Here is a 14,437-nt window from a genome sequence, read left to right as displayed (position 1 = left end):
AACTTTAATATCTGGTGATTTTTTTATATTTTATACAATCTCATGTTTATAGTTGATAATGCCATTAAATTTGAGGAAAGTTACACACTCTATTCAATTTTCACACAATTTAGTATTACTTAAATAATACTTGTTTAATATTATATAAAATTATTAACTTCATAATGTAGGTATATGATAATGCAACGTAAATTATTAATATGTAGATTTATATTCTTTTCTTTTAGTATCACTGATAAATCATAATTTTAAAAATGAAAGTAATTTTATTTTTGGTGTTATCTTCATTACTTGAAGATGCAGAATTGGTAAGTTAGTTTTATACCGTATCATGTGACTTTAACATGAACGGGTACATATTCAAAAACACACTTTATTTATGATGTTTCAGTTTCACAATAGAAAAATTTGTTTAACAACTAAACTTTGAAATCCAACATTTATAATTAAAAAAAAAGTTATTTAAAATATATTTTTTAAGTAATATATAAATAATAAACGATAAGCCTTTTCAGTGGTAGAGCCAGCAAAACCATTTGACCCAGGATTAGACGAAAAGAGAGCTTCAACAAAAAATACTACATTATCTTTTGAATAATTTTGTTTTAATATACTTTTAATTTAATAACATATTGTTTAATAAAGAATGCGAATATTATTATAAAAGATTTATGTAACAAATATATAAAAGTTTAGCAGTTTTTTAAATGATTTATTTCATTTAAATATAATCTATTTTAGCATTTTCTGTTCTCCTTAATATTTTAACTGAGTTTTTTTTTATTGAGACTTCTGGAGTGAACAACAATTAAACGCAAGGTTTTTGTTGCGCTTGTTAACTTTTTTTTTTTCTCTCAATAAATTAATACTTTATTATATTTCAAAAACGCTCAAATTGAACAAAATATAAATGCCATTGTTGTCCACAGTATTGACATATTGAAGAATCCGGCAGAGTCACATTTATTAGTTTCGAGATATTCATTTTTTGAGTTTCAAAACTGTTTTTAAATACCTATTTGATTACAAAGTAACTCTTTTAAAAATAAATTCACAATAATATCTAATTTGTTAAAGTAATTTTTATAAATATTTATTAATGTCTGAAAAATACAGATTTTATCAATCAGTATTTGAGGTAGAGTAAAAAAGGACTTTTTCTTTATTGCAAAACGCTTTGCAATTGAGAAAACGTATGAAACGTATGTAAATTCTCCATCTTTCATTCATATACAATAAGAATACCATTTAAAAAAATTAATGGCATTTTTTTAATGCCAAACTCGTTTGTAAACTTTTTAAGTAACTGAAGAACTTTAAAGTTATCCATTGGTATACATAGTCTCTCAGTATACAATTTTAAAAGGTTTTCTAATAATGGCAGTTTTATTTTGTTGAAAGGATTCGGTTTTTTGTAAAAAACAATTCTCTTGTATAATAAAAATCATCGCTTGAGTTGTTTGGCACGTTTAAATTTTTTTTGATAGTCAAAAGCAATGGCTTCAAAATTTTGCTCTCTCAACGCTTTTAACCTTGATTCTCTTTTTCTTCTATAAAAAGTTTTAGCTTTTTTTTTTGGTGCAAATATCTTTTGGTGGCCCACCTAAAATTATATTGTAAAAATTAAATATTATTATTATAGTTAAGTTGTAAAACTATATACTAAAAGTATTATTTTAGTATATAAGTACAATTGAATGATTTTAATGAAGAAACTCTGTTTTCTTCATTTCAAAACATTTAAATCTGATACAGTTACAGTTTAGATCTGTTTTATGAGTTATGTGCAACAAGTTGATAAAATATTTTTTTTACTATTCTTAAATGTGTAATCCATATCCAAAGAGGATCAACATGTTATATTAAAATACAATAAGTTAACCAACACCTCCTCTAAGTCTTCAATAAAAATCAAGATTTAAAAAAAATTAAGAGTTCCTTATATTGTACTCTACCAATCATGATTTTAAAAAAGTATACTTTTGTTAAAACTTGATACAGCAGAGTATATTTGTAACTAAGCAAATGCTAACTGCTACAGATAAAAAAAAGTAAAAGATTTCTGATAATAAGGTCTCAGTGGCGGATCCAGCATTTTTTGATCTTTGAGATAGCTAACTTCCAGACATGGAGCAAACTTCAAACATTTATGTTAATACTTATGTCAAATAATGAGGGTTTGCAAAAAATTGCGATGGTTGGAGGCTGGGAATAAAAAATGCTGGATCCGCCACTGGGTCTATTTTTTCTCAACAGGATTTATTGTTCTTAACGAGATTTATCTCAGAAGTTGTTTTCTAGAGACTTTTGGAAAAATCTTAGTTAAAGCGATAATTATATTTGCAAATAAATTTTCTTTTAATTCATTTCTTGAACTTAATGACCACACCTGTTATTCCAAAAAATTATTCAGGTTAGTTCATTGTTAGACATCCAAACCACTGTTTCATATGTTGTTAGATTTATATCCCAGTCAAATTCTTCTACAGCTTGTGGTCCAGAAAATAGTGATGAAACAGAAAACAGTATGATGAAAGTGTATACCACAACTCTCTTCATTTTTCACTAAACTATTTAACAAGTGCTTAAGTGAATTTTTTTCTTCTGTTTGCTTGAGAATGGCATCCGTAGTTCTAATTTTTGAAAACTCAAAAGATTGCTCAAACCACTCTGTCAACACAATCAGTCTTCACACTAGTAAGTTCTTTAAATCTTAAATTAACAAACTAATTATCTCATATTTAGTCTGAAAACTTACTCTGTGACAATCAACAATCAGAAAATCTTGATGGAAAACGCTTTCCTTTATATCCAGTGACTTCTGAAATACAACAAGAGCCCAAATTTGGTTTTATGTTATCCCTCATCTATATTAATAAACTTCCTGAAAATCTTATCTTTTAAAATGACTCTATTTGCTGATGACACAACTGTATACTCTAATTAGAACAAGCAGTTGATTTTAAATCTGATCTTTCTTTTGGGACAGCTTAGAGCTTGCAGAGGTTGGTTAATTTTAACCTTAAATAAACTCGGTTGTTTACTGTTGACATTTATTGCAATATTGATAATATTCCTATATTAATAACAATACTTTTTTTAGGTTCTCAACTTTACTTTTTTTGGATTGTCATGCATTAGTGACCTCTCATAGAAACCATATCTACAATCTATTGCAAAGTTATATTTTGCTAACATTGTCTTTCTTTGTCGTGCTTACAATTTTTTAACTCATGCTTCAATTCTATAACTCTTAAAATTTTTTATTAGTCATTGTATGGAATACTGTTATCATACTTAGCTGATTTTCTCAAATGAAATTCAATTTCATAGTAAAATCTTTTAGCGTATAATATAACGTAGACCATATAGAGTTTGAACCCCCCTCAATTTGAGGGGTTTGCAAATTTATGTGGTCATGATTTTTGATCAAAGAGATTATAATATAACATTAAAATTAAAAATAAATATAATTTTAGCTAAGAAAAATAAAAAAGTTTATTAACTTATTGCTCTCACGTTTGGGGCAGGGGGAGAAAATTTTTGAGTTTTTTGTTCCCGGTCTTTAATCATTGCAATCTTTTGCAAAGCATCCTTATTAGATATAAGTATATTAAATTTATATGTTTGAAGCAAACTCCAAATACATAAATGTTTGGAGTTTGCTCCATGCCTTAAAGTTAGTTATCTCAAACACCAAAAATGCTGGATCCCTGAATGCTGCCCATTGTAAAAAGTTAGCATCTTTTTCTCTTTTCTACAAATGCTATCGCAGCTCAAGAGAGCTCATTTTACTTATTCCATAAACTAAAATTCAATCTTGCATTCAGCAAACATTTGAATTCCTTTAATGTAGCTGGTTCTTCTTGCTCAAAAACTAAACTTTATATAGTTTTTCCCCCTGAACATCCTTTTTACAGTTTTTTATGTCTTCTGTGAACTGCACTTTAGCTCTCTTTTTTGTTTTCTGTTTACTCCCAACATAATTAATATAATTATTGTTGCTTGCAGTTTGATTGGTTGTAAGTTTGTAAATCGGCATTTAATGTGTGTTGTAGATAGAAAAAAAATATTATTTGCTCTCGTATGATTATAACTGTTCAAACGGCACATTTTACTATATCCAGTGACGTAAGAAGATTTTTTGTTGTTTGAGATAGAAAACTTCCAGGCATGAAGCAAACTTCAAACATTTATATGTTTATACTTACGTCAAATAAGGATGCTTTGCAAAAAATACGATGATTGGAGCCTCGGAACAAAAAAGCCCCAAAACTTTCAACATAAAAGTTTTAGTGAGATTATAGCAACATTGAAAGGAGTATAGTCTTGGTAAAAAGGAGAACAATATTAAAAAAAAAAGAAAGTAGATTAAGTGAAGAAGAGTTGAATAAAATTGAAAAAAGATTTAGTGAAAAAGAGTTGAGTGAAATTACATTAAAGAATAGTTACAGGATTCAAAATTGATTTTGCGACAAATAAGTGAGTTGAAGTAAATTTGCAGGTCAAGCATGTGACTAATAAATTCTAAACAAATCAATGGATGGTAGCCACCAACACTAAAATTCGGAAATGAAACATTCGAATTTTAAATTATTTTTATTAAGAGCAAGAAGATCTAGTTAATTATGTTAAGGATGAAATTCAACGGATGTTGAATTTCATCCTTAACATATGTTGGTTAGAAAACAAAGAATATTTTTAAAGAAAAAATTGATGTTTGGTAATACAAAGAACATATTTGAACATACTTGAACCTATCTGTTTACCACAAAAATCCTTTGCCTAGGCCTTCTGCAAGACAATAGCTGGATTCAATTATTATCAGTCCAAAGGAAGTATATTTTTGAGACACCATATCTAGCTTCGACTCAACCAAGAGCAGCGGATAGTTAATGTGAACTTTTTCTACCAGCAAGAGAATCAAGTTGTTCCGGACTACATGTAACCATTAGCAGTGTGATCATAATGATCTAAATCTCGATTTAAACCGACAAATCAACAATAAAAAGATATAAAATGTTATATAAAAAATATATATTAAATATTATAAAATGTATAACACTTGTTTTGCAGTCATAAAATTGTTAAGTAGTGCTTTAAAATAAAACACTACTTAACGTAAGTATAATATTTAAAAGCCAAAACAAATATTTTATATTTGGGATTTTATGAACTTAATACATTTGATTTGCTGATAGCCAATGAAAACAAAATATTGTGTTTTTTTTTCTTATTAAAAGTAGTCTTTTAAGTAAAGCTTAAAAAAAGTTTAGTGTCTTAAACTCAAACGTTTTCAAGCGTTTACAAATATTTTTATATTAAATGTATTGCTATAATAACTTATACAGACACAATATTTCATTGACAAATTAAAAGTTTTATTGTTAATTATACAGGATCAATCACAAAAGCATATTTTGGAACCATCTATCAAATGTATAATCTACTTTATGGGATCAGAAAATATAAAAAATTTTGAAAATACTTCTGTCTCATCGCATGAACGTCTAAAACTATATGACTCTTTAATTAGAATCTCAATTATATTATTTAAATTCACAATTCCAAAATTTGGAAGCTAAATATGAATGAACTTCCTAGTTAAATGCTTTTCCAGGGTGCTCTTGAAAAGACTGTAAGGTTTTTTCGGAGCACCTTAACAATAAAAAAATAAAAATAAAAAAAAGAAACCATCACAAATATACTAAAACCAAACTTCATACAATTAATAAGTAAAAAATTTTGAATTCTATACATCTATACTGATGAAACTATTTTCTGTGATTCAAATTTAATATATTTAATTATTTGATATAATAAATTCCTTATCATACCAGTATATATCATCAGTGACAATTCTAGGACTAAAAAGAAAGGGGAGGGGAAAGAGAGGGAGTGGTGAATCCTTTAAAACTGCGGACTGCTTTCTAAAATAATTCCTTGAAACTAAAAATCTTGCTTGAGTTCAATGCCGACTAGCCAACTATATTCTTTAAAAAATTGGCTAAAAGTTGAAAAAAGTCTTTTTTGGTGGGGTGTCACACCAACCACACACGCCCATTCCTTAAAATCGCCCTAATCGCCCGTAAATCATGCCAATATCTTTCAAAATAAATTCAATTTTTTGTACAATAAAACTAAAAATAGAGCGTGAAGCGATCTGGGCCATTAAAAGTTTTATTTTACATTAAATAAAATATTTTATATAAAGTTATTTTATAAGTTATATAATATTTTACATAAAGTTTAAATTTTAGTTTAACTATATATAAAGTTTATATACAGTAATTAAATACATGTTTTTGAATATATTTTCTAATAATACAATTTTATCAGCCAAAATATCTTTCGACAACAGAGACTGTTGTCATAGTAATAATTGAGTCAATTAAAGATCTTGACTTGATAAATTGTATTTTTTGTTAGTCAAGTTTCTAAACTTGACAAAAAAAAAAAAAAAACTCCTTGCAACACCAGGAATGGGCTCTGATCTCAGATATAAGAAGTCCGAAGTTTTCGCTAACCGTTTAGGCAATATCATTATGAAAGCCCGGAGAAACTTCATTGTTAGATGAACTTACAAGGTGCCCTGTGACAAGAACGTTACGGGGTTTTTAGAAAACCTTTATAGCTTTAAAACCTTTATAGTTTGGAAAACAAAGCTGACAACCTACAGTACCCTCTAAAACGGGAAAAAATAAATTTAAATTAATAATTGACAATATCTCTACAAATCTAACTCACTATCCTCAATTTTGAATTGCTTACAATATTTTAAAATCAATATCAGTCAAAATAACTTAAATAAAATTTAATATAATTATTCGTGTGATTACTTACATGTTAATTGTATTAACATTAAAAGTTATACTTTTTTTACGACTTTTTTTGAATTAAATAATTTTTTGGTAAGAGAAATTAATTTTAGTGGAGCTACTCTGAGTAAATGGTTTTGTTGAGTTCATAATATATATTCTCTAAAAATCCGGCACCGATCTATAAAACTAAGCCGTGACACACATGTATATAAATACGACAGATGTCCTAAATAAAACAAAACAAATATAACTGTCAAGTAAATTTACGAATCCTCATAATCACGCGCCTTCTTACTGTTTTTTTTTTCCACGACCTGATACTTGTATAATTTGTTTTTCCCTTATTTCTTCAAGCATATAGATTACTTACATCGCTCTTGTTCTCAAATTTGTATGGAATTGTTGTATCAACTCTGTATTCTTCAAAGGAAAATCAGCATTCTGACATCATCTCCACATTATTCTGAGTCACACCTGAGATAGATATAGCCTACAACCTTCTAAGATGAACTTGATACTGATAGAGGATATGTCCATTGTAATTTAATTTTACTTTACGCAATCTAAGGGGAATGCATTTTAATTTTTTCAAAAAAAACACCTTTTGCGAATTTAAAGCCGGCGCGATTGGGTGTGTGTGTGTGTGTGTGTGTGACACAATATCATCAATGATTTTTTTGTTAATTTAGTCGGCAAATTTGACCCTTATTTATTCATTATTAAATTTTAGACAAGTCGGTTGGCAAATGTAGACCCTTTAGACAAGTCTGTCGATAAATTTCTTATTTTTATTCTGAAATCTAAATAAATCATCTCTCATCTGTTGTCCATTTAGTAGGTATGCATGGAGTAAAGCCACCATTTGTTGGAGCATTACGTAATCATAGGATACCTTTAAAAATTTGCTCGTTTAACACATGACATTTTTTAATCGTAAATTTTACTGATGTCACAGTGGATTCTGCTAAACCTTTCGACCATGCGTAGTGTGGACTGCTAGTTATGTTCCTAAACTGACTATTTAATTTTGACGAAGTATTTTTATTTAAAGCTAATTCCTCTGATTTACCATTTCTAGAGAATGATTCTTTGCATGTTTGTATTATATTTACTGACTAGGTTCTAAACTACTCTCAAACGCTTACAATACACGCCAAACGTGTGCACATGACATGTTTATTTAGTCTAAAACAAGTATTAAATCGTTTACGTTTTTAAACGTATAAAACACGTCTTGAGCTCACTTGGTTAATACAAGACAAACAAGTTGTTTTATAATAGTAATATAATTTAAACTATTGAAGCCGAGTGTTATCGTATTTCGTGTATTAAGTAAAATGCTGACTTTATGTTATTTTAACCATATCCAGCCAATTTAAGACTTAATATCAACAGTTTTATATAGTTATAATATCAACATACTATGAAATTCATAGTATTTTGATATTACAACTATATAAAATTGTAATTAACTATATTTTATATTTATATAAAATTTTTTAGTATAAATACCCTTTTGATGTGTGAATTTTTATATCAATAGAAGAACAAAACAATTTTAAAATTATCAATATTTTTAACATGTATAAGAAATTGCTCTAATTGTATCTTTTTTTTTCTTCAGTTTTTGTTTGATCAATGTGGTGTATCTGTCAATTGTTTAACATTACCTTCAGGATGTACAAATTTTACATCATGCAATGCTGTTGCTCAATATTATTATAATAATGTTACTTTGAGGTTGGAAATACAACTTTCTTCAATAAATAAATGGGTTGGCTTCGGTCAAGTTTTAGGTACAGCACCTACTGACATGGTGAGTATTAAACAATTTTCTACCATTATTTCTTATTTTTATAACTAAATGGTGTATACAATACAATAATTGATTTTATGGATTTTCAATGCACGTATCATCCATTAATTATCAATGTCAAAACGTCTGATGTTTTACTTTTGCATGTTCAACTATAACTCATATATATATATATATATATATATATATATATATATATATATATATATATATATATATATATATATATATATATATACATATATATATATATAAATATATATATATATATACATATATATATATATATATATATATATATATATATATACATATATATATATATATATATATATATATTTATACATATATGTATATATGTATATATATATATATATATATATATATGTATACATATATATATGTATAAATATATACATATATATACATATATATATATATATATATATATATATATATACATATATATATATATATATATACATATATATATATATGTATATATATATACATATATATATATATATATATATATATATACATATATATATATATATATATATATATATACATATATATATATATATATATACATATATATATATATATATGTATATATATATATATGTATATATATATATATATATATACATATATATATAGATATAAATATATATATATATATATATATATATATATATATATATATATATATATATATATATATATATATATATATATATATTTAAACAACTTTAAAAAGTATTCTACACAATAGAGTGCTCAATGTTCTTAAAAGAACAGAGCAATTATATTAGTAGTAGAAAATCACTTAACAAAAATTTTTTTTCCATTTAACACTGTGTTTCATCAACATTTCTGATGAATCTTTGTTGATGAAACACAGTGTTAAATGGAAAAAAAATTTTTGTTAAGTGATTTTCTACTACTAATATATATATATATATATATATATATATATATATATATATATATATATATATATATATATATATATATATATATATATATATATATATATATATATATATATATATATATATATATATAATTGTAATGCATTATTATTGTTAATATTACATGTTTGACATACATAGATAAGAGTATTAAGTTCAAAAACTGGTGAAATAAAATAATTATTGATGTGGATTGAAGCATAAATAGGGAGAGTGGCGTATCGTAGAGGTATTTTCAAACTTTGACAAATATAAAAAAAATACTTACAATATGTTCTGTAACAATATATTTTCTTTAACTTTACTTTGATATTAGTTACTCTAAGATTTTTTATTAAACATCCAGTCATTTTTTTAAATCCCTTTTTTTAATTTTTTAAAAATAACTTACAATACAGCATAGGTACACCACTGGTGGTGTACCTTGGAGGTATTATTGTTTTAACAGATTAAGTACTCACCATGGTAGAAATTCGATATAATGTTTACTTTTAGGATAATTGGATTTCACAACAGCCTTATTTGAGATAATATTAATCTAACTAGATGGATTTATATAAACTATAATTAGTTTATATAGCTATATATGATTATAAATTTGAACTAATTTAAACTTAAAAGTATTAAAAACCTACATAAAAATAAAGTTTATTAAGAAAAGAGTAATAACAAATGTCTGCATTAAAGTTTAGTGATATCAAGTCTTTCACTTTGATTTAGCATTTGTCTACTCTAAATTTGGGTAATCAAAGTTAATGCCAAATGATAGTTTATCCAGCTGTTGTGCTAAACCTCCTGTACTAGAGGAATGTGGCAACTGAAAGACCATGTCTGATGTCCAACTCATATGCAATTTCATCGTCTCTTGTAAAACTTTGTGAGTTTGTGTCCTTTTTCAAATAATGGATTTTGAAAATGTTTCAGCAACTTCTAGTAGCTCTGCTACAAGGTTTTTTACAGCATGTTTGCCTTGAATTTGTGCCAAGAGTTGTGCCTGGAGTTTTTACTCCAGGCTGGAATTATTTTAAATCTGAATTTTTCATAACTTTGAAGACTACTTCTGACTGAGTAGATACTTTGTCAGATACTGCATCTACATTTTCTTCTAATTCTGTACTCTTAGGAAAAGGCCAGCCTTTTTTTCAAAGTAGGTCCTAGTTGTTTATTATCAATATTGCTTTTCATTTTATTGCAAGATTTTTTCTTTGTTTTCTCATCTTTTCCTTTTTTAATTTGAAGTATTATGGGACTGGAAGTTAAAATACAAGATTTTTTCTTAGTATGACTTTTTCCAGTTTGTTTCCATGGTTGAGCTTTTGGGTAGGATAGAATAATAACAGGAGACACAATGTTAGCGCTTATCTGGGTTATTGGTATTGATATATGACTCATGGTTGTCAAGTAAAAGAATAGATGGATTTTCCTCAAATCAAATGCTGTACTACCTTGATTTTGTTCAAGCCCAAGAGCTACTTCATAGTTCTGAAAAGTAAGAACTACATTTTCTTTATTAAAAGCAGTCAAGCATGCCAGACTTATTGCCTCAGGCTTTCTAAGCAATAATTCTTTACAATATTTTTTTCGGAAGATTTTCAGCTAATCTTTTCCAGCCCTTTGGTTTCTATCCCAAGATGCATCATATTTTTTTTGATTTTCTTTCTCAAATTGGTAAGCCAACTTTTGAACTTCTTTAAAAGTCAGTCCATACTGAAGATCAGCAGCTTTCAAAATGTAATCAATTAGAAGTATATATAAAAAAAAATAATCATAACAAATTATAACAACATATTACATTAAAGAAATGCTTTCATAACAAATTTTACTCATAATAGTATTTACAAAATCATGCAAGTGTGTACCACCAAGGTACACAACATTAGCTACCCCCAAAGTACATCACTACCATAGTTTTTACAAAATCGCTACCATAGGTTAGGAGTAAAGCAGTTTCAAACATGCATAAATGTATCTGAAAACATGCTTTAAAAATTTTGATAATCAGTTCTAAAATAAAGTTTATACCTACAGTTGTAGAAAAAAAAGAATACACCCTAAAAAAGTTACTTTTTTTTTTTACCAGAAACAAACTTTTATTTTTATTGCATTAACATATGTGTTGAGCAACTTATTATTAGCCTCTAATGACCAATACATCCAACTAAAATTTCAGTTTGAATTCATCACTAAAGATGGCAGCGCAATTAACGTGCCTCCAAAGTACACACACCTCCAAGGTACACTACTCTCCCCTAATATACAATAAAAAAGTATTTAGCGTGTCTTTAATATGAATTTAGTATTGATATAATTTTTTTTTTTTTAATTATCTCAACTTATCTCAATTTTCTATACTAAATCGAATATAAAAACTACTGAAAGTGATATTTTAAAAGTTATTTTCAGATTGAATCTGCTTCTATAGACTAAATAATTCAATTTGGAGCTGAGAAGACCTTTGAGAAAAAGAAAAAAAGAAAGTCTTAAAGTCTAAAAGATGAATTAAAAAGTGTTGGAAAGTGGAAAGAAAAAGAAGCTGAAAAAAGAGCAGAGAAAATATATTTTTGCAAATGTTTTTGAAAGAGGCTTATGCTTTTTTCAAAAATCTATGGAGAGGTAATGCTATTCTCTACATTTTGTATGCTGAGGCATACAAAACGTAGAGAAGTCATCTTTTTGGAGTAACACAAATGTAGACCATTATAAGTGCAAACTGTCTAATGAACAACAGCATTGTATTGCACAATGTTTGCTTATTCTTTACAGTCACTTAATTCATCTTATTGGTTTGGCAAATGCAAAAACAAAGATTTTTCTAAATCCAACAAAGCAGGTCTTGTCATAGCAGTGGAGATAAGACAATTCTGGACTTCTTCAATTACAATTCAAAAATGGTACAAAGGAGAAATGATAAAGAAATTAATCTTTTTCTAAAGAACATGTTCATATAAAAATAATTAAATCAACTGTACTTGAAAAGGACAAGAGGATTGCAGGAAAAAAAATTATTCAGTTTGATTTTGCTATGACATCTGTATACAAATATCGAAATGGAATACAAAGCGCATTGTAGAAGAACTCTGTTGAATTGTTTACTGGTGCTGTTTTCAACAAAAATAATTCCAAAACATTTCATATATCTGTTCAGACATTACCCAGCTAGCACACATACGTTGATAAAACATTAGATCGATGTTGCACGTTGCCTTGGCCCAACATTGACAACTGTTGTTTTTATATAATTTTGGTTACAAATGCGACATCGTTAACAACCAAAAAACAACGTTGGTCCAACGTTGTATTTTACATCGGCATAATGTAATATTTTACGTTGATTCAATGTTGTATTTTATGTTGGCAAAATGTTGTATTTTAGGTGGCAAAACGTTGTGTTTTAAGTTGATTGAACATTATATTTTACATTTGCACAACATTACATTTAACTTTTATTAGAATTAAATTAATTTGTTTTATATTTTAGTTTATATGTATACGCATTAAATATTACATATTTATACACATATGTAAATGTATATATGTACTTATAAATACATATTTCAACCATTTTAATGAATCAACATTGTTGATGACATTAATTTATACTTTGTAAGTTGCATCCGATTAAAAAGGCATAATTCATGTTTGTTTTGCTTGTAGCTTGATATTTTGTTATAGAAAAGTATATTAGCAAAATATGTTTCCATAATCAACTGAAATATTTGAATGAAAAATAATTCTTATAAATTATACAAATATATATTTGTATATCTACCTTTTCTTGATACAAACACAACGTTGATCCACTGTATAAAATGCAACATTGTTCCAATGTATATGGATCAAATTGATCCAATGTTGATTCAATGTATATAATTCAACATTAATTCATACACATTGGATTAAAGTTGCATTATAAATATTGAATCAATGTTAATCCATATACATTGGATCAATGTTAGATTATACACATTTGGTCAATGCTGATCCATATACATTGGATCAATATTGATCCCTTTACATTTGATCAACATTGGCTTTAGATCAGAAAAACAACCAACTTTTGCGATGTTTTTACATACGTTGGACCAACGTAATTTTGCTAACTATTTTTAATCATGTTGTTATTAAGGTTTTCATTAATTTAAATACGATAAAACTAACATTAGATCAACGTTATATTAGCATCAGAGAAAATAGCCAACGTTCACAATGAATTTACATATGTTGGTCCAACGTAAGTGTGCTTGCTGGGTAGAGTTAAGGACAAAAATAGTGTTTACTGCTTTATTGAGAAATTATCTGAAATAATTATAAAGTTTCAAGAGGTTCATAATTTTTTTTGGAGTATTTACTTAAGATGACAAAGAGTGTTTTGAGATTGTTCTTTTTTTTTTTTGAAATAATGGGCATGTTTTTCAAATCCCTATTGTTTCCAGTAATATAGATTCTAATTATATAGTTTCAAGTTATAGTTTCCAGTTATTTTTTTATAGTTTCAGCTATATAAAAAACTTGTGTATGTACTTCAAACTGGTGAAACTTTTTCTGCTGGTCAAGTTATTTGTTTGCACTTATTACAACATATTAGGCTAAGTAATGAATTTCCAAATTGAATAACTATTTGAAAAGTTTTTAAATAGGAAAATTTTCCTTTAAAAACTTCAAATTGGCACAAATAGTTGTTTATGCTGTCTGAAGTCTGAATAATTATTAAATCCTGAAAATTATTTTGAATAGTAGTAAAAGAAATGTTCTTAATAAGCTTAAGTAATTGTTTTCAAACCGTACTAAATCAGGATGTTGCGGTTGAGATTTATGACTAAGTC

General features: G+C 26.6%; 1 protein-coding gene across 2 annotated transcripts in view; it reads left to right on the top strand.

The window, feature by feature from the left end:
• Window positions 1–204: 204 nt before the first annotated feature.
• The window catches only part of LOC100205276 (uncharacterized), a 62,355-nt gene continuing 48,122 nt past the window's right edge, over window positions 205–14,437 (top strand). For both annotated transcript variants that reach the window (XM_065801620.1, XM_065801619.1), the window contains exons 1-2: window positions 205–308; window positions 8,446–8,637. In XM_065801620.1, coding sequence (XP_065657692.1) covers window positions 255–308; window positions 8,446–8,637 — 246 coding nt within the window. In that variant the 5' untranslated portion in view covers window positions 205–254. The remainder of the gene's footprint in view (window positions 309–8,445; window positions 8,638–14,437) is intronic.

Source organism: Hydra vulgaris, chromosome 07 (assembly GCF_038396675.1).
Source record: "Hydra vulgaris chromosome 07, alternate assembly HydraT2T_AEP".
In the NCBI taxonomy this organism is placed as follows: domain Eukaryota; kingdom Metazoa; phylum Cnidaria; class Hydrozoa; order Anthoathecata; family Hydridae; genus Hydra; species Hydra vulgaris.
This window is presented reverse-complemented; position numbering and strand designations above follow the sequence as displayed.